Genomic DNA, 21,376 nt, shown 5'->3' on the forward strand with positions numbered 1-21,376 from the left:
AGAAAGCAGAAGGGGTCAAGTACATACTAGTAGGCACAACCCAGACAGTGAGGAGAGAATGCTGCTCCTGGACTGCATGTCCAGACCCGGCTCTCAGACACCCGGGAGATGCAGGGCGACCCTGTCCTCTTCATGGCGCATCCGAGCTTCTTCCTGGCCTCCCAGATCCTGAATCCTGGAGCCGGTCCTGCTTCTCCTCACCTCCAGAAATAAAGAACGAGTGATGGAAAGAAAACTGCAAGGAGCCGCTGGATAATGAGGAATGTGCTTTATTAACACGAATTTTACCTGGTGACAGTAAAACAGTATCATTTACTTCACATAATGTCTTTTAACATCTCATATGAAGTGACGTTCTACACAGCGCCTTTAACCAGCGTCAGTGACGTTACATGTCATCCCAGCACCTCTCTAACAGCACTACTGACCGTCTCTTCAGTCACCCCCTGTCACCGGCAGGACCCGCAGCGCCCCCACATTCCTCCCTCCCTCCTTGAGATAGGGACTGAAGAGGGGCCGCAGGGTGGGGGGGAAGGAGCCCCCAGAGTAGGTGAAGAGCAGAGACCGGTCATCCACATTGTAGACCGAGAGCCTGCCCGCCTCATAGTCCAGGAAGAGACCCACAGCCCTGGGGGGGACACGGGGGGTCAGGAGGGTGGAGGGGGAGGTGAGAGCTTCATATTCACCATCTCTGAGCCACACTGTCCAGTATCCATCCTCAGGTGATAGTGTGATCTTCCCCTTCCTGTTTACAGCCTCGTCACACACCCCCAGGATCCAGCCCGTCTTGTCCCCCACCTCCACCTCCCAGTAATGCCTCCCGGAGCTCAGCCTCTCTCTCCCCAGGACATTGACCACAGGATCGAATCTCTGGGGCGTGTCCGGCAGATCCTGGTCTCTGTCTCCCAGTCTCACGCTCCTTCCGTCCTCGGACAGGATGAGGCTCCGATGAGCGGTGTCCGGATCCAGGGTCACCGCAGCTGCAAAACAGAGAGAAGCAGAGACCAGAGGTCAGTTCATGTCATGGCTCCTAGTGTATCCTGGGGGCAGTGGGGGCTCCCCGGGCTCTCCTGTCTTTGCCTTCAGTTATTAAACAGACCACCTGTAATTCTCTCTGCTGCTGGGCTCCCCAAAGGGCTCAGACTCCTTATGTGACCCTCATATTTCCATTCAGCTGATGTGACTGGCGCGACATTGGTGTATTCAGAACAGGCCCCTGCGCTACATCTTTGTATTTTAAAATAAAGAGTTTTCGACAATCCCAGTGTCTGTTTTGTAAAATTCCATCCCATTATTTCCATTCTGCACTAAGGAATCCCACACGATGAAAGTAAATGTGCAGAATTCATACATATTGTGGAAACAGGGCTTCCAGGGTTTTAAAACACGAAATCCTAAAATTGTGCTAGTGGATGTGAATTTCATGAGTGCGGTATCAGCTTCCATTACATGTATCTCACCGGTGGGTCGCTGCACCTTCTTCTATTATTTGTTCCGCCCCCTTGGGTCTCTAACGGGTGAAGTGAACACAGACACATCTTTGGTGAAACCATTAAGTCGATAGAGGAAAACACTCTTATAGGGCGAGGGGGTAGAGAGGGTGGTGGGTGGGCGCACTGAAGCCAGGGGAAGATTATCCGGCACTTTCCGGATTAGAGTGATTTAAGGCAGTACTTTAAATGGGCCGGTGCTCACCGGCACCGAGTGCCGCAGTGTTTTATGTTTTTCCCTTTGCGCGCCGGAATTCCTCCTCGGCCAAGGACAGTTCCGTGCTCTAAGGTGGGAGCAGGCAGGACAGGCTCGGGGTCCCGGGGACAGTGCACGCAGAGAGGGCTGCGGAGCAGACGCCGTTAGGATGGAGGGAGTGAAGCCCCGAGGAGCCGCTGGTGAATGATTCAGGGGGGCTCAGGCACATCCCTCAGGGCGGGTTGGGGTTTTGAAAGCACCGCGACCTTCAGTGACTGAAAGTGCAGGTTCCAATCAGACCCTGGGCAGACACTCACGCTGCAGGTGTGTGACCCGGGGCTGACCCTGGCACGTCATGATAAGCAGGAAGAGGAAATATAATGTATTTAGAACCTGACCCCCGAGAGTGCACCTCCCGGCACCTGTCTGCGCGCAGCGGGGGCCAGGGGGTGAATCAGGAACTAATCTTGGGGGGTTATTTATTCTCATCTGGAGTCAGAAGGTGTAACTGGAATGTTTATTAATGATTGTGTCTATTTTATGATCACAGGTGGCGTGCGATGAAAGGTGTTATATACTGTGCGAACCGCTGTGCAAGCCGCTGCCCCCCCCTGCCTCACACTGATCACCATTCAGCTGGGCAGGCGATTGTGGGGCAGGCGATTGTGGAGCAGGCAGGCGGTCCGCCCATCATCGTGCCCGCTACGGTCTCTACCTGCCCCAGCCCACCCGTGTCCCAAGCGCAGCATTAATCTGGTAAAGTGACTGCGCGCTCCACTTATTCCATTGGCTTTCCACGCAGCAGCCGCAGCGCTGAGCCCACCCGGGCACCTTTACAGACCTGCCCTAACACCACTTTAAGGAGTAATTCACACGCCATGAGCCCCGGAGGACACACCGAGCCCACAGTTGTGTGGTTTATTCCTTTACTTACCAGTTTGATGTCCAGGCACCGACACAGCTGTGGCATTATATTCCTGCCCGTGGGATCAGTGGGTGAATGTTTCCAGTCTAGTTGTCTTTGAATAATTAACTCAGTTCTCAGCTTTTTGATCTGCAGCCTTGTGTCAGGTCTCTGCGCCTTTCATTGTGTGCACGAATCTTACTTTTCTTTACATTTGAGGGTCAACCATGGTCAGGGCTCAGGGGTGTCTAACATCGGCCCAGAAGGGCCACTTCCAGTCCAGGTTTTCAGGCTATCAACAAGAGGTAAAGGTGCAGGCGAACTATCTGAATGAAACTGTGTGAGTGGTGGTGACTGTATGGGAGGTGTTGATGCTGTGAGTACATGTGCGTAAATATGTTCAGACGGGGAAGACAGACTCACAACCACATAATGGAACCCAACCCTGTCTGTGTGAAGCAGAGGCAGCATTGGCGGCGTGAGCCCATTCTGCTGGGGCTGCGGGCAAAGGGTGAGAGGCTGGTGCCCCTCAGAACACATGGCAAAGCTCTCCCAGGGTTAGGAGAGCAGGCGGTGACTGAATACAGCAGGGGAGACAGCAAGAGGTTGGGGTGGTCAGGCATGGATGCCCACAGGTGAACAGGCAGAGGATAATAAACAGATTTCCCAGGCACTGAAAAGGGGTGTTGCATAATATCTCCTGGATTTTCAAAGGCCGAAGGAAATGGGTAAGAAAATACAGGGAATTGAGTGTTTTTCAAAATAATGCACACTCTCACAACACATAGAGACTTTGATCCTTATGTCTAGTGTGATCGTGTCCAGGTGTGACCTCCTCCAGTACTATCTTCATGTTCAGGAATGTCCTCAGACCCTTTTAAAACACATTTTGTCTTAACTGAGACTCTCACTCCATATATGATCTTGGGCACTTTGCTCTCACACCTTGTGGTTATGCATTTACAATGGTGTTGTCCTACTTTTGAAAATATAATGACGTCAAACCTTAAAGGGATTCTGAAGTGTAGAGGGAAAAAAATGTACTCTTATCCAAGACTAGCATCTCTGAAGAAAAAGGATAGTACAGAATGTTTGATGATGTTGGGTGGGGTTTTGTGATCTATCGTGACAGTATTTACTGGATGTCCCCTCAGTGTTTCTTAATCGGAGTTAGCAAGACAAAGGGCTGAGTTTGCCCATGTTTTATACAGCAGTGAAGCAAAGTTTTAATTACATTTGGTGAAAAGGCACTCAGTCTTTGCCTTCTGGGCCCGTATTACAATCAGAGTCTCTGTCATTGTCTGAGGAAGTCGGAATGCGCATAAAGAGTTTTTGTTGGAAGCCCTTGTTTTGGGAAGAGGATGCTCAGGGATTTCACCTTCTCTCTTTTATGCCCCTTCCTTATGAAACTTGTCTGAAGCAAAAATGTTTCTCCCATGTCAACATTCACATGTATTATCCTGTGAGATGTCAGGAAATATCCCAATGCTATAAAATGTTATAAACATTTCCATTGCATCCCTCTGATGCCCAGCAAGCCTGGTCCACCTATAACAAGCATTGGTATAGCCAATAGTTCTCGACCTTATAGGTGTTACCACAGCAGTTTACGGATCTGGGCCTGGATTTGCAAAGGGTAGGCTTTTAATTCACCTAACATTAAAATGTTAAAATTTATCACGAAATAGGCTGGTTTTGTAGGTCTGGCTGTCGAGTTTGAAGCGTGGGCCTGTTGCTGAAACTGAAAGTAAAAGATCAGAATAGAAAATGCAGAGGTGCAAGTCCGGGGCTGGCATAAGTGCCCTTTTGGCAGTCTTCCATAACAGCTAGCCGTAGCTGTGTGTGCTTTTCACATGTTCAGTAGCATTACCACTTTCAGAGTCCAGCGGGGAAACACTGAGGCACGACAAACAGGATTAATATTTGAACCTTCGAGACCAGGTCTATGACGGGGAAGCTATCTAGGGCTAGGGGGCAGGGGCAGATGTCTCGGTCTTGTACTAAACACACATATTCGTTCAGACCCAAAAGCAGCGTCAGGAGAAAGAGCCTGTCTGGTTTCACTTTCAAGCTCCAACGATCGTAGGGTGCAACGCCCGGGAGATGCCCGGAGGTTGGTGAGGCGCAACCAGGAAGCCAGGAAAAGGGAGTCAGAAAGTGGGAAACCAAGGTTCCGGCGAGGGCAGGGACAAGAGAAAATCAGGGGATGTTCGGGAGTGCACGGGAAATCGGAACCCAGGCAAGAACAGGAAGGATAAGATCAGGAGCTGAGGAGATCAGGAGACAGAGTTAAGGAGAACTCAGGAGTAGCGAGACAGCAGAAGGGCAAGACAGAAATTGGGAGAAAATCACGCAACTGCTGTGGTTAAAGTGTGCCGCATTGGCAATTTTTTTTTTTAAATTAACAAGTTGCAGCAGAGGCGCAAGTCGGGCGACCCGCGCTTTTTAAAAAGATCACCCTTGGCCGACATTGCAAATAAAAACTGCCTAGGCGAAGCCTATTGAAGCACTGGGGAAAAATGGGCAAGCCGCGCACAACAAAAGAAATGTTGCATGGCCATCTCTGTTAAAGTCCACGCATGGCGTGCTCCATGGCAAAAACAAACAAGCGGCCATGAACCAAAGTGAAAGTGCCAGGATGTCAAACTGGCAAGGAGACCACGAGCAGGCTAATGTAAACAAGCGCGCAGATGTCCAATGGCCCCTGCGCCCACCCCTGCTCGCTCCCACAAGGTGGATGCCGCCACATGCACAAGTGTGTGCTGAAAGGAGCTGACCAATTTCTAAAGGTCATCTCCTTGGGCAGCGCATGCGCACTGCCTAGACGAGACCTAAAAAACAACCTAGAAAATCCTATACTCTCCTGACCCTTCTTTTGCCCACTGTACCTACAATGTGCTTGATTTATCCAGTCTTGCAGATCTTGTGCTTGCCTCTTCCAGGCAGGGTATGCTCAGACGTGAGTTCCTTGCTCACTTTGCCACTGGATTCAAGCAAGCCGGGCTGAAGACGGCTGGAATGCCAGAAACCGGTCCTCGGAAGCTTGTTTCCGGTCCAGGGACGACATGGCCTGGCAGTTCGGGCTGGACTATTCCCATGAGGCACAGGGTCAGACTGATGTGCATGTCTGAACTGGGGTGGCAGAGTGGGCTAAAGAACGGTGATGGATTAAACCCAGATCTTTTGACTGGGTGTGAGTGTTTGATTGATTCAGATTCTCCGTCGATCACCACCCCGTTTTGTACCGCCATTCCAAAGTTAGCATTTACCGCGAGATTATAATGCGCTTAAGAGTATATGGTCTGGCTGCATCACAGAACAGCCTCAGAGAATAGATTCCGAAAGCTGCAGAGGGCTCCTGCTCATGCATGGGCACCTTCTCACACAAAACCAAGCACTCTGCCTTCAGGACTGTTAAAGCCTGCCATAGGAGTAACTTATAGGTTTATATGTGTCAGTGGTTATAGGTAGATATAGGTAACCTATACCTTAGTAAGGAGTGCATGCACCCCCTTATCCAGGCTGCAGTAGCAGACCTGTGGTGTATTTTGGAATGCTTCCCAGGGGTGGCATAATACATGCTGCAGCCCCTGGTAGGCCTCTGGGGTACCTATGCCCTTAGTACCTAAGGTATCATATACTAGGGACTCACAAGGGTCCCCCAGTAACCAATCTGGAGTGTACCTAATGTACATACAATCATTTTAGAGATTAAGCAGCTAGGCTGGGGTCCTGGATAGCAGGCCCAGCCAGACTAAAGTTGAGAAACAGTGAAACACCAGCAAAAAGTGGGGGTAACCATAGTAAGCAGATCCTACTCTCCTACAAAGAGCACATATAAATGAACCCTGATGTCACAGGTGTTAGTTTTGCCCAATAGACAAACAGGTGGTTCTTTTTTCTCAGATGGATTAAAGGATTAGCAGAACATCCTGAGATAGGAGCCTGTAACATACATGGTTTGTGGATATCTGTAGAGGGACTTCATTCAATTGCAAGATGTTAATGCACGCGCATTAACACCCTGAGATACTTTTCATGGATTGGAAGCTATGACCTGCTAGATGCAAGTGTGTGACAGTACACTCAGATATGAAAAGAACAGAAGTAAACAGGGGATGCACTTGGAGCTCTGAGAGCTATGTGCTCTGGAGGATGCTCCAACATGAGCGTACAAGTGTGACATACATAACTGTGGAAATCTCTGAGCTATAAGAGGTTGTAGTATCCCAACAGATACAAGAAACGTTGAGGGACGGGGAAGCAACAGGGTTGTGGGACAGCAACACAGAAGGCATGGTGATAGAAGTACACGAGGGAAACTTCACAGAGTGCTTAACACTAAAAAACAAGAATGCAAAATCTATTGTCTTTGCCAATTGTTTTGGACATGTTGAAGGATAGCAGGATGAGGGCAGGGGTCGGGTAAGAATCAAAGGATGGACAGAGGAAGGCGAGGTGATTAAAAAAATTACGGAAAGCTGGAGGAGGGCAGGGTGCATAAAGAAATGGCAGACAGCGCAGTTAGGGAAACAGATAGCAAAGCTATGCACTCTATAAGATTTAATTTTAGAAAGTTTAAAAAGAGTACCTGCAGGAGTCTGTGGCCAGTGGAAAGACATTGGCTGCAGACAGGAAGCTGTACTTGGTCCATGCTCCATAGCATTGACACATACAAAGCCCCAGGGGAAAGCCCAGGTGAGGAGGAGGCTCTGATCAATAAGAAGCAAGGAAACAAGAGTGACATGGAAGCCAACAAATGGTAAACAATGGGCAGGCTCTATGGTCATTAAGCTTTTTTGTTGTTTTTGTTAAGATATTTTGTAAGCACATCATACGTGCTGTGCAGGCAAAACCTAAAAAAGAAGTGCTTGAAAAGTAATTAGTGCGAGCAGACTTGACAGTTAATGAAAGTCACTGTAAAGAGGCAATTCTAAATGAGAGGGAACACTTAAGATTGACCAGCTTGACATAAAGTAGACACAGGCAGATGAGAGTGACAGGAAAGACACCAACCTGAATAAATATCAAACGTTTCTTTACCAAATATTATTTTTACAAATCAATATTATTGGGACAAACAAGTTATATTTTTGGACTAAATGAGCTCAAATTAAATAGGGCAAATAAATAACGCCTTGTCCAAACTTGGTTTACTATTGTCACACGATGTTAATTGCCAACAGAGGAGGGAGAAGAGAGATGAGATAGCAGAAAATGAGTTGTGTGGAGGGTGATGAAAGAGGGTCGAGAAAAAAGAAATAGAAGAATTAGAAAGAAAAAATAGACAATGGGGAGAGGAAATAGGTGGAGAAGAGAGAGGGGAGACTAACAGAGACTAGAGGTTAGTGAATAAGAGATTTCAAGGCAGAAAAAAGGGGGAGACAGTAAAGGAGACGACTGGAATGAGAGGAGAAAGGGAGAAAAAAGGGGCATGGAGGGGTGAGAAAAAGGAAGGAAGGCCGGTGAGTTGGAACTATGAAGAGAGAAAAGAAGGGAGCAAAAAATACAAAAGGAGGTTGGAGATAAAGGGGAACAGAAATGAAATACTAAAGGATAGATGTTAAAATGTGTCCAAAATCCAAATATATTGAAGTAGGTGCAATGTCAACACAGAAATGTAGGTTCTTCAATGTTCAGCTCCAGATGCAACTGGGCAACAGCAAATAATCTCATACAAGCGGCATTCTGCAGAATGTGGAATGCAGACAGAAAGTAAACAGAGTGCATGCCAAGGTTGGGTAGCAGGAAAATTATGTAATGAAGATGGAGATGCCGCATTTGGACGCTGCCCAGATTACCGCGACCAGCAAGGGACTTCAAGCCCCAGGAGCCTCTCCTCTATTGCCTGAACCTGTGGGGGAGCCTACTTTAACACTCGTGGCCCCCACTTCGCAGGACGCCCGGGGGCGTGCGCCGGGCGAAGTCCGGGCCAAGGGCGTGCCCGTCTGAGCCCGTCGTAGCCAGGAGGAGGCTGGGCTGGGCCACCCACTTTACATTGACGTTTTCGTGTGCTTTAAGACTCGGTCAGTGACTTTACATTTTTCTTGAGGCCCCTTTGTAATATTGACATTATAATTTCCAACTGTACCAACTGTATTAACTTTTAGTTACCTTTAGTCATGAGTAAGGGCAATGGCAAGGGGGTAGGGGAACTGGGGTCGCGGGAACCCTTGACGCGTTTCTCTTGAGAGCAGAATCAGTACTCAGCCACGAGATAGAACTAACCCAAAGGCGACTCTCAATGGACCATCGTCGTACCTCAATTGGAGTCTCCTTAACAGGCTCGTTGTTGGTGTCAGAGACAGCAGGAACAGTCGATATATCAGATGGCCAGGCTGAAATGTCGCAGCATTAGGGTTCTTTAGTATTGACAGCGTCACCAGAAGATGCATCTCACAAAGTTGGGGTTTTAATCATTACCTGTCCCTCCCCCCTAAAATCTTGACTCGCCAGCAACGATTAACCTATTCCAGAAATGGGGAGTGTTCGGCCACCGTTGTAGCAAAAAAAAGGAAAGCGGGCGGTGTGCCAGATACCTCACAACAGGCCAGCAAAGTGTTGAAAACGAGGGAGGTACGAGGGGGAAGAAAGGCTGTGTGTCTGAGGCTGCCACCACTAGTACACCTAGCTTGATGGACACTAGTTCACAGGCATGGTCTGAGCAGGTGTCCTGCGCTCTGGAAAACCGAATTGTAGCTAAATTAGAGGAGAAATTATTGGCATTGTTGAAACCTATCTCCTCTATACTCTCCAATATTGACTCCAGACTGAGTATAATTGAGAATCAGCTTTCTTCCTCTGCACAAAATCCATCAAACGGAGGGTCTAGTGTGTCTACCACCTTGACTGGGGCTCCGGCGGCTTTGATTATGGCTGATACAGGCCGAACTACTACCACCCAAGCCCCTACAGTTAATATAGGTTGCAAGCATGCTTCACATGTTAACAAAAGGTCAAGGAATGATCTCGGTGGTGACATAAATGATGGCCTGTGTCAGGTTAATCGTTCTTGTCATTACAGAGCAGATAGGCTAAATCTACCCCCTGAGGCTACGCCTTATACCGTTATTTTGTCAAATGTACCCCCCCTGCAGAGTGGTGTGGAGGAAAATTGGGTTTCCCTTAGTAACAAGGCCCTTCACCATTTACATAACTTGACAGGACTAGGTAGTTGTTTATTTAAAGAATTTAAAATGACCCGTAGGATCACCAGGGTAGGGAACTCTGCTAAAACTTGTAGAGGGGACTGTGTGATATTGAATTTCAGGTCCCCTCAGATTGTAAAACTAATTCTGGACAGGGCCGGAACTAGGCATTTTAGAAAGGACGGTATTAGCATTCTACCTCTAGGGTTTTTTTATCGAAACATGCCACCAATGTCAAGTGGAAGGCCTGAACGTATAGATACAGCACAGGCTCAGGGCCCTTACGATTTCACCGTACCAACCCTAAACAGATTCAAGGTATTTACAAGCCTGGAAGAGATTGATTGACTAGCCCCCCCAGCATCACTGAATACTTTTACACATGGGGGGCTGGTTCATGTTAAGGAAACATCCTCTTTAGGCACCTCTACTGGCGATAGGGCAGCCTCTACTGAAATCTATGAGGGCACGAAAATACTTAGCTGGAATATTGCGGGGCTAAAAAATAAATTAGATGATGTTAACTGGAGAAATTTTTTAAGTGAAGCAGATATCATCGGGCTTCAGGAAACCTGGGACACTGATAATTTGTTATGCTTGGATGGCTATACTACCTATTTTACTCCAGCGATAGCCTCAACTATGGGGAGGGCGAAGGGTGGGTTATCGAACCTGATTTCCATAAATATTGCGGGTACCCATACCAAACTGGATACAGGCTCACCCTATTGTTTGGCAGTGCAAATTGTATCCACTCATGTTGGTACCATTCACATTGTAAATTTGTATAAATCTTTTGATAGAGTCTCCTCTAATGAACACTTGGTCAGTCTGCATCATTTTCTTGATTTGTATAAAGAGGAAAACACACATTTCTATTCGGTTATTGTTTTAGGTGATTTTAATATTCATCGTTGTTATGAGAATTGTCATGTTTGGGATAGTCTAGGTCCAGCAGATCAAGAGGAAATTCACTTTGAGCACTCAACGCAGGGTGAATATTTGGAGGTGCTGATGGCAGAAAATGAGCTAATATATCCTTGTACATCTAAAGGGGCTATTGTTGGGCCTACCTTTAAAGGTAATGGTACACACACTATCATTGATTATGTTTTCATTAGTGCATTGTTGAGTACCAGCGGTCTGCGGTTACACTGCAATTTGGTCTATGCTTAGTGAACATAATCCAGTGGTTTTGTTCTTGGTGGATGTTCTTAAGAAACCCACGACCTGTAATAGGAAGGTGGGCAAATTGGATATTCGGCTCGCAGAACAGGCCCGCAGGGTGCCCCAGGATTTCCAAGCCAACCTAGTAATGAAGGTTGGTTGTGACATGTGCATGAATGAAAATGCAGGGGATAAGGACGTTCTTGAGGCCGATACTAAAATCTGTGCCCAGGTTGCTGCTGACCTCAATCAGCCCTGTAGGGTGCAGAACCAACCTGGGGAGAGATGGTTTGACCATAACTGCTCGTTAGCCCATTGGAAACTGCTGGTGGCCTTGAAGCAAAACCCCATCAGATAAGCCTAATGTAGCAGCTCTAAGGAAAACCTATAAAGTGGCTCGAGAAACCAGAAAAAAAGAGATTAGAAGTGAGGCTTGGAATGAGCTACTATTCATTGATGTTCTTAAAAACAGCTCTAAATGCTGGGCAGTGGTTAATAAACCCTTCTTCAAAGACTCCAATAATAATCAACTTGACTGTGGTATTCAGGAGCAGGCTTGGTGTACTCATTTTAAGTCAGTGTATGAAGGTGTGGACCCAGGAGTCGTTGCCAACACTACATCTGTGAAAGAGGCTTACATTCTATCTGTCACTGAGGCAGAAGTGGCAGAGGCCATTGATCAGATGACGTGTAATAAGGCGCTGGGACCGGATGGTGTCCCAGCTGACCTCTTTAAATCTGATGTCAAAATATGGTCCAAAGTGCTGTATAATGTTTTTAATAAGGCTTGCAAATCAGGATTGCCGAGCACCTGGTCTGGATCAGTGATTGTACCCATTTTCAAAAGGGAAATAGAGGGGACAATAGTTGTTATCTACCCATTTCCCTCATTGATTCCGCTATTAAGGTGCTTGGAAGGGTGGTATTAAGTAAGCTTACGGGGTGGATGGCTGAAACTAATACCCTTTCAGATCTATAATTCGGTTTTAGGAAAGGTAGGGGCACAATGGATCAATGTCTCAACCTACACCTCTTAATCGGGAAGTACACAGTCGCCAAAAAGGGCACACTCTATTTAGCTTTTATGGACCTTTCCTCGGCCTTTGATCGAGTGAATAGGTCCAAATTATGGGTGATGCTTCTCCATCTAGGCGTGGATAAAAATATTGTGTACTTCCTTGCTGATCTGCATAGGGATCTATCTGCCACCGTGAGATACGACCATACGGGTAATTGCACAGGGAAGATTCACATTGCCAATGGTGTTAGGCAGGGGTGCATTTTGGGCCCCCTGCTTTTCACCCTTTATATTATTAACTTAGGCCCAGTTTTATCGGAAGCATGCAAAGATATACCAAGGGCAGGGAAACGCCCAATTCCGGCATTGTTGTACGCGGATGATGCCGCCCTTTTAGCGCGTACAGCGTTTGGGTTGCAAATCCTTTTAAACTCATTTGCTGTTTTTATGAAATCCTTAGATCTTAGCGTTCATTTTTCTAAATCACATGTCATGATGGTTGGCACCAAAGTAAAAGGGATAACATCCATGCATTGTGAGGGGAATGTCTTGTCTAGGGTCTCCACCTTTCCATACCTAGGTATCACATTTGATGATAAAGGCACATGGTCACCCCAAATATCAGCAAAATGAAATGTTTTGGCCAGATCAATCTCAGCAGTCCTGGGCTTTGCCCGGAAATTAGGAGCCAGACCAATGCAAGCTCTTTTAAAGATATATGGTGCTGAATGTATTTCCCTTGCAATGTATGGGGCGGATCTTTGGGGTGTTAAGAACGTGTAGGCAATCCAAGTGGTGGAGGATAAGTTTCTGAGAAATATCCTATCTGTCTCACAATCCACATCCGTTTATATTGTTCATCAGGAGTGTGGAGTTGGCTTTGTGGAGGACCTAATAGCTATCGCACCACATTTAAAATGGATCTCTATCTGGCTGAATCCTGAATTAGAACTGAACCAGGAAATCCTCAGAGACTGTTTAGCTCTTGACTTTGGGTCCCGTATCCCCTGGCTGAGTTATGTTTATAAGCTGTCAGTTAAACTGGGTCGTCCTGAGCTGTTTAACTCGCCTGAGAAGCTGGTGAAAGGGGATCTTAAATGGGTCAAGGAATCATATAGGTTAATGGCTGCTATAGTCAGAGAAGAAAGAGAGCTGGTAAAGGCGACTGTAAGAGCTCACCAATTGCTAAAGACATCATGTGCCATTGAGCCATATTTGAATGTCGTCACTAACCAAAATCACCGTTTTCTATTAGTCAGATTTAGGTTAAATCAATTCCATTTTCTCCTTGCTGGTTCCCCGGGGTGGAAAAGGGAGGAAGATTTGGGGATTTGTTCATGTGATGGTTTCTCCGCTCAAGACACAATGCACTTTATTTTTTTCTGTGACCACTTTCTCCAAATTCGGAAACGTTTTATCGTTCCAATTTTAAAAGACAAAGGCTTTCTGCAATTTAAACCAGCCCTCCTCTACCTGCAGCTGCTTTCGAATGTGTGGGAGATTTTTAACATCGCAAATTTTCTCGCTGCCGCAGTAAGATTAAAGAAGAAAATAAGATGGGTTTAGTTAACTTTATGAATTAGCCTGAATTAACTGAATTTATGAATGTTCTAAACTGGCAATGTGGTTTTTAGATACTATTTTAAGTGAATTGATTATTGATATTGATTGATATTGATTATTGTGTAGTATGATTGTAATTTTATGGCTTTTTATCAAAATTTGCTTTTATGGTTTTAATATGAACCCAATAAAGTATATTTGACTGACTGACTGAGAGAAGGAAATACATAGTAAATGATAAAGAGGAATGTAACTCATCCTCCTTATCACAGAGCAAAGTAAAAGATAAGAAAGAAAACATGACTAAACAAAACCATTAAACTTTTTAGGCAATTGTCTAATGTGAGCAGATAGTTTAACTCTGTAAGCGACAGTCTCCCTATTTTGTTCATCACCAATATTTGTAGTTGAATGATTTGTTTCCCTGAAACAATCATTCTGAGCAACATCATTAAAAGGACCCTTAGCTAATTTTGTAACATTCCAAACTTTTCCATCCTGGGTAATTACACTATAACTAAAAGCCTTCTTAATCTGGATGGCTTTACTAAATTTGTTAGATCCTTTATTCATTAAACCTGGTTTAAGAATTCTGACCCAATCACCGACTTGAAATCTATGTACCTTGGTATTCCATTTGTTATTATGCCATTTTACAGTTTTGTTCTGCTTCAATTCAACCCTTTTTGCTGTATCATGCACACATTCCTTATCAGAAAACTTAGGGCCTCATTAGGATGATGGCCGGACTTTGTCCGCCCGCCACCCTATCGGTATTCGGGACCGCCCGCCATAAGGGCGGGGATCCCGTTGGGGGAATTAGGATGTGCCCGGCTTAGTGGCCGGCACATCCTTCATCTTTAGCATTGTGGCGGGCGGTGCACTCTGCCTGGCTAAATCCCCCCACAACAAACACCGCCTGCCTTTCCGTGGCGGCATTGCCACCGCGGAAAGGTCCCTATACCGGACCATCATAATATGGCTGGCGGTGTCCATTGGACACCGCCACCATATTATTACCTTTCCGCCGCGGTCGCAAGGCCCCCCAGCCATACTAATATGGCGGGGGGGGAATACAGGCAACTGTGTCGGGCGGATTGTCACCGCCAGCCTGGTGGAGGCAATCCGCCCAACATCGTAATGGGCCCCTTAGTTTGACATTTGTCCCTAAACCACCATGGGCATACACACAGTGCCGGGTTTCTACCTTTGAGAAGTTTAAAAGGGCTAACTTCTGTTGTGGAATGGGGTGTAATTCAATAAACCCACAAACGTTCTCTTAAAGCATTCATCCAATTGGCACCCAACTTTATGGAATCTGTAACAAAATTCTTGAGCACTCTATTAAAGCGTTCCACATGTCCATTTTCGTGTGGTTCGTAAAGGGATGTAAATAAATGTTTGATTCCACACTCCTTAAGGAAACTCTCCATCTCCATAGAAGTTTAAATAACAAACAACCTTCCAATTCTAGTTCTCCTGATACATTAAAGAACAGTAATAGATCTGATCTTACCATATTCCTCCTTGGCCATCCTCCTAAAACAATTTATTTTTAAATCACACCACCTGTCATCCAGTTGCTCACAATTATTCCAACTATCTTCTGTGATTCCTTTGAATTGGGTAGGAACAATATCACTAATGGCAACAACAACTTTACATTCCTTGGTGATATTAACTTTATCCTGTTCACAACGTAAACGAGAAAGAAAATCAGAAGTAATGTTTTTCTTTCCCGGCACATACTCTGTATTAGTAAATTTACTGCCCTACAAATACAGTCTGTAATGTTCAACAGCCCAAACGCATACAAGGAGTTCTCTTTCTATCACAGCATATTTACGCTCTCACTCATTTAAAGTCTGTGATGCAAAGGCAACATTCCATTCTTTACCTTCTCTTTGTGAAAGAACTCCACCTAGACCGTATAGACTGGCATCTACCATGATGATGCATTCCTTTTTCATGTGAAAGGGTTTTAGAGTAGGAGCATTCACAATATCTTTTTTTAGACACTCAAAATCTTTTTGTTGTTCCTCTGCCCATTCATATTTTACATTCTGTCTCAACAAAACTCTTAAAGACTCCATCTTTGTTGCAAATCCTTCCTCAAACTTACTATAATATTCACACCTGCCTGTGAATGATAAAAGTTGCTACTTGTTGGTTGGAGAGGGAGCTTTCATAATAGCATCAACATTAGGTTTTTTTGGAATAACCCTATCTCTAGACAATGTATGTCCCAAGTACTCAACTGAACATTTGAACAACTTGGATTTATGTGCCTTGAGAGCGAGACCATGGTACTCTAATCTTTTACACACTTCATTTAAGTGCATAATATGCTTAGACTCATTTTTTGAAAATATCAAGATATCATCTTGAAAACACTTAACATATTCATCCACATTCCTGAATATGTGGAATATGACCCTCTGGAAAACTGACGCGGCTGACGCCAGTCCAAATGGCATTCTGGTATATTGGTACAAACCAAAAGGCGTAATGAAAGGCAGTGTATTTCTTTGATTCTTCCCTTAATTCTATTTGGTGTTACGCAGAGCGTAAGTTTAACATTGAAAAAATGTGAGCACCCTCTAACACAGAAACTACTTCGTTAATATTCGGTAGAGGGTGACAGTCAGCTATAATTTTTGAATTTAGTGCTCTCAAGTCCACACAGACTATCACGGGCGCCCATTAGGATGGCGGGCAGATTGCCCCCGCCAGGCTGGTGGTAGCCACCGCCGGCCTGGCGGGGGCAATCTGCCCGCCATCCTCACCAAAATGTCCCCCCGCCATATTAGTATGGCGGGGGGACCGCGGCAGACGGAAAGACCGTCTGCCGCTTTTCCGCCCCGGTCGCCTTGCGGCCAGGGCAGAAAAGATTTAATATGGTGGCAGTGTCTATCAGACACCGCCAGCCATATTATGATGGGCCAAAACAGATGCCTTTCCATGGCGGAGGCATGCGGTCTTCACTTCGGGGGTCCCCTGCAGGCCCCCAGAGTGAAGGAGAGGTGGGGGTGCACATGGGGGGTACCTGTGGTACCCCCCAGCATTTGCATTAACAAAGCGGCAGGCACCGCGCGGTGGCTGCCGCTTTGTTAATGCAAATGCATACGTGCATTTTTAGCATTGTGGCGGGCGGTGCTGAGAGCACCGCCTGCCACAATGCTAAAAATGCAGGATGTGCCCGCCACAGTGGCGGGCGCATCCTAATACCCCCCACGGGACCCCTGCCCTTATGGCGGGCGGCCCCAATAACCTATAGGATGGCGTGCGGACTAAGTCCGCCCCCCATCCTAATGACCCCCTCAGTGTTTGGCCTGGTTTCCGAAAAAGAACAATGGGTTAAACCCATTCAGAGGATTCAATAGCTTCAATAATACCCTCATTTGATAATTCCTTCAACATTTCTTTTAACTCTTCCCTAATAATAATTGGCACTCCCCATATTTTTTGCTTTACAGGAAGAACATTATCTTTCAATACAATTTTATGTGAGAAATTCTTCAACTTTCCCAACTTATTGCAAAATACTTTGGCATACGTATTAATTAATTTTTCTTCTCTACCACTTACTTGACTTTCTTTATTAACCACTGCAATTTTTTTTAAAATAATTGATCATCACATAGAGACACAGGTTCGCGAGACCTCAGATTCAATGTTAAACCCAGTTTTCCATTGGTCACGCCAACCCAAGACATTAACTCCTTTCTATGTAATGTATAATTTCACATCTGCACATCTACTTTTGAACCATCAAGATCGATTTTAGTGCCGTCAACACTCTCTGCTATTATATCAGAAGGTAGTAAGTTATCATATTGAATAGCTTGAGCTGAAGTCTCTTGGCAGTATTGGTGCGTGATGATTGCCCATGATGAACCAGAATCTACCGTGAGCATGAGATTTACACCTAAAATGTGAAATTCACATTTAGGAAACTGCATAAGGTTGTCTGGTACACCGTCAATAATAGATACCACAAAACCTTATTCAGCTACATCACTGGCTTTGGTGGTATCCTTTTTATCAACTACATATGACACTGCGGCCCGTGTTTGTGAAGGATGACGTCTATTATCTCTGCACACACCACTACTAAAATGTCCTATCCTGCCACAATTTTTGCACTCTCTATTAATTGCAGGACACCCTGGAAAGGAAGCAAGGTTAGATCTATTAGCACATCTATAACATATATTATAATGAGTAGAGGTATCATTCCTTTTGTGAACCTGGGAATAATTGAATCTGTTACTACTAAATTTCCCATTTGGCATATGATGTAACTGATGTTGCTCACTCTTCACTTCATGTTTGGGTTTAACAACACATATTTCTTCTTCCTTATCTGTTTTACAGGAATTTTGTTTGACCACTTCCATCCATGTCTCGGATATTTCTAACGCTTTAGCTTCAGTTATTGCTTCAGTCAACGTGGGGTCTCCCACGACCCACAATTTCTCCTGAAATTTCTTGTTCTTAACAAGTACTATTATTTGGTCTCTTATCATTTCATCAGTCATTGCGTCAAAGTTGCAGTGTAACAATAAAGCTCTTAAAGCAGTTAAAAAATCACCGAAAGACTCTTCTTCTTTTTGTGTTCTTGTATAACATTTAAATCTACTCAGAGCAATGCTCATTACTGGTTTATATCTTTTCTCCATCCTCATTAGTGCCTCAACATATACATTCATGTTATCACCACTTCCATCGTTGGGTGTGACAATTTGAGGTAATGTTTTGAAGATCACTTGTCCCTCAGACCTCAAGCAGTGTAAAAATAGATAATTTTTTCTTTTAGCACCCATGTGTTCCCCATCTATGGCTTTCATGTACATAATGAATTCCTTATTCCACCTTGACCATGGCATGGGTGAATCCCCTTTTTGTTGAAGAAATTTAGCTGGAGGATCAAATTGCATGGTGGCAATACTGCTTTAAATAAAAAATTATAATTTGGCTCACACCCTACAATGTGGACAAAAGGTAGTTGAAATTGTAGTCCTTCACTATGTGTTGAGAGATATACTCAAATTGAGTAAAAGCGTCTAAAAATAGAAATACTGGTGGTACAATGAATAGAAGTGAAAAAGTAGGGCAAACTCACTTGGTGTATCCAAATCCGGAGTTTCCTTGTATGCGCTTGCAGCTATAAATATTTTCACTCGATGCGATACTTCAATCGAAGCGCTTGCACAACGCTTCCGTATCGCTGGAGAAAAACATAGGGTTACTAATGTAACTAAGATGGCTGCCGATGATGATACACGCTCCTGATGCTGACAAGCACTGGACGCTGCGTGTTGCTTAAGCGTGAGAATGAAGACATTGATGGAGAGAAGAGCGTTCTGAAAAACGGTATCAGCAATTGGAATCCTGTATGGCGTCCACTGCTTTGAAAGATGCAGGTGACAACGGACAGACGGTACACCGTAGATCGTTGTTAGAAAAGTGCAATTATATGACAATGAATCGCAACAAAATAATTTTACCGCACATTGGCGTATCCATTGTATACAACGGTAACAATCACCCAAGAAGCAGAAAACTCCTGCAGGTGCAATCACAGCGCTTTAAATATATTAAAAGCAGCCGCTGGTGCAATCATGACACATAAGGTGAAATTAGAGTTTAAATATCCATCACAAAAGTATAGATGACTGTTTAAATGAAATTAAGCAGTAATCTGAGCATTAATTTCCAATAAGTAGAAAAATTTGAAATAACACTCTGGGCCCGATTCACCGAACTAACTAATAAGACAAAATCCTAAACTTACTACCATTTTGGTATTCACAGTAGGCACTCACTCATTTCGGTATTCACAGACGCTAGGAGTCCTGACTTTAGGACTCCTAAATGCCTTCTGTGAATACCAAAAGTCTTAAAGTTAGGATTTTTCTCAGTTTAGGAGTAGTAAAGTTAGGACTCCTAAACTGAGAAAAATCCTAACTTTAAGACTTTTGGTATTCACAGAAGGCATTTAGGAGTACTAAAATTAGGAGTCCTGACTTTACTACTCCTAAACTGAGAAAAATCCTAACTTTAAGACTTTCGGTATTCACTTTCGGCATTTAGGAGTCCTAAAGTTAGGACTCCTAACTTCTGTGAATACCGAAATGAGTAAGTGCCTTCTGTGAATACCGAAATGAGTAGGTGCCTTCTGTGAATACCAAAATGGTAGTAAGTTTAGGATTTTGTCTTAAGTTAGTTCTGTGAATCGGGCCCTCTGTACCTGTGCTGATCATGATGACATGAGTGGTTCTTCAGATCATCGCCAATGTTAAAATTAGTCCAAAATCCAAATAAATTGAAGTAGCTTTAAAGTCAGCACAGCAATGTAGGTCCTTCAATGTTCAGCTCCGGATGCAACTGGGCAACAGTAAAGAATTGCATACAAGCGGCATCCTGCAGAATGTGGAATGCAGACAGAAAGTAAACAGAGCGCATGCCAATGTTGGCTAGCAGGAAAATTATGTAATGAAGATGGAGGAAAGAGAGATGGAGATAAATAGGAAATGATAAAGAAGAATTTAACAATAGGGCGGAGTACAATGGCATAACAAGCATTGGAAATGCAATTGGTCTCGCACCATTAGAGTTAGTGCTTTTAGAATTGTTTATGGTTTTTTTTTGTAAATGTTTAGCATTTTTGTTTCCTGTAGCCAATGCTAAAGAATTACAAATAAAAAAAGCCATAAACATTTCTTAAAGCTCTAACTGAAATGGTCTGAGACCTATTGCACTGTGTGAGGGTGAGGGGTTGAGGGTGAGTGAGGGTGAGGGTGAGGGTGGGTGAGGGTGAGGGGTTGAGGGTGAGTGAGGGGTTGAGGGTGAGTGAGAGTGAGGGTGAGTGAGGGTGAGGGTGAGTGAGGGTGAGGGGTTGAGGTTGAGGGTGAGGTGTTGAGGGTGAGTGAGGGTGAGGGTGAGTGAGGTGTTGAGGGTGAGTGAGGGTGAGGGTGAGTTAGGGTGAGGGGTTGAGGGTGAGTGAGAGTAGTTGAGGCTGAGTGAGGGTGAGTGAGAGTGAGGGTGAGTGAGGGGTTGAGGGTGAAGGTTTGAGGGTGTGGGTGAGGGGTTGAGGGTGAGTGAGGGTGAGGGGTTGAGGGAGGGTGAGTGTGGGTGAGGGTGAGTGAGGGTGAGGGTGAGGGTGAGTGAGGGTGAGTGAGGGTGAGGAGTTGAGGGTGAGTGAGGGTGAGGGTGAGTGAGTGTGAGGGGTTGAGGGTGAGTGAGGGTGAGGGTGAGTGAGGGTGAGGCTGAGGTGTTGAGGGTGAGTGAGGGTGAGTGAGGGTGAGTGAGAGGTTGAGGGTGAAGGGTTGCCAATAGGTCTCGCAGTAGGAAAGTTGGAGCTATTACAATTGCAAATAGCAATGCCTTTTATTTTTGTTTTAATTTTAAAAACATAAAGGGCTTTGTCATTTACAAAACCAATAGCTCCAACTTTCCTACTGCGAGACCTATTGGCAACACCAGTGCAACACACGCTCTTGCGTACATGCAGGCACACCACCCAAGAGTATCTGACATCTCTGAGAAAATATGTAAGTACATTCATATTCTGTTCACAGTATGTTATGGTCAGGCATGTCTGAGGACATCTTAGGGCCAGGCATATGAAAGAACATGCATATGTTAAGGTCATGCATACATCTGAGAGGGTTCAGAATAAAAGACAACCTGTCTTCACGATCTTGGGACATCTACTGGGCACGTGACCTTCCTCATCGCCTCAACCCTCTGCATAGGGGCTAAATACAAACATCTAAGAATTAAGCAAGTGCAGGTCATGTTCATATGGTGCATAAAAGGGATGTCACATGGAGTGTGGCCTTAAGGCTGTGAAGTAACTGCTCTCATAGAACCAACATGTGTGCA

The 21,376-nt window shown here is 45.0% G+C and overlaps 1 protein-coding gene across 1 annotated transcript in view; it reads right to left on the minus strand.

Annotated features, from left to right (window-relative positions):
- Positions 1–254: 254 nt before the first annotated feature.
- Positions 255–21,376, minus strand: part of LOC147717710 (E3 ubiquitin-protein ligase TRIM11-like) — a 312,589-nt gene continuing 291,467 nt past the window's right edge. Inside the window, exon 11 of the mRNA XM_086919874.1 lies at positions 255–980. Coding sequence (XP_086776000.1) covers positions 436–980 — 545 coding nt within the window. The 3' untranslated portion in view covers positions 255–435. The remainder of the gene's footprint in view (positions 981–21,376) is intronic.

Source organism: Lissotriton vulgaris, chromosome 5 (assembly GCF_964263255.1).
Source record: "Lissotriton vulgaris chromosome 5, aLisVul1.2, whole genome shotgun sequence".
Classification (NCBI taxonomy): Eukaryota; Metazoa; Chordata; class Amphibia; order Caudata; family Salamandridae; genus Lissotriton; species Lissotriton vulgaris.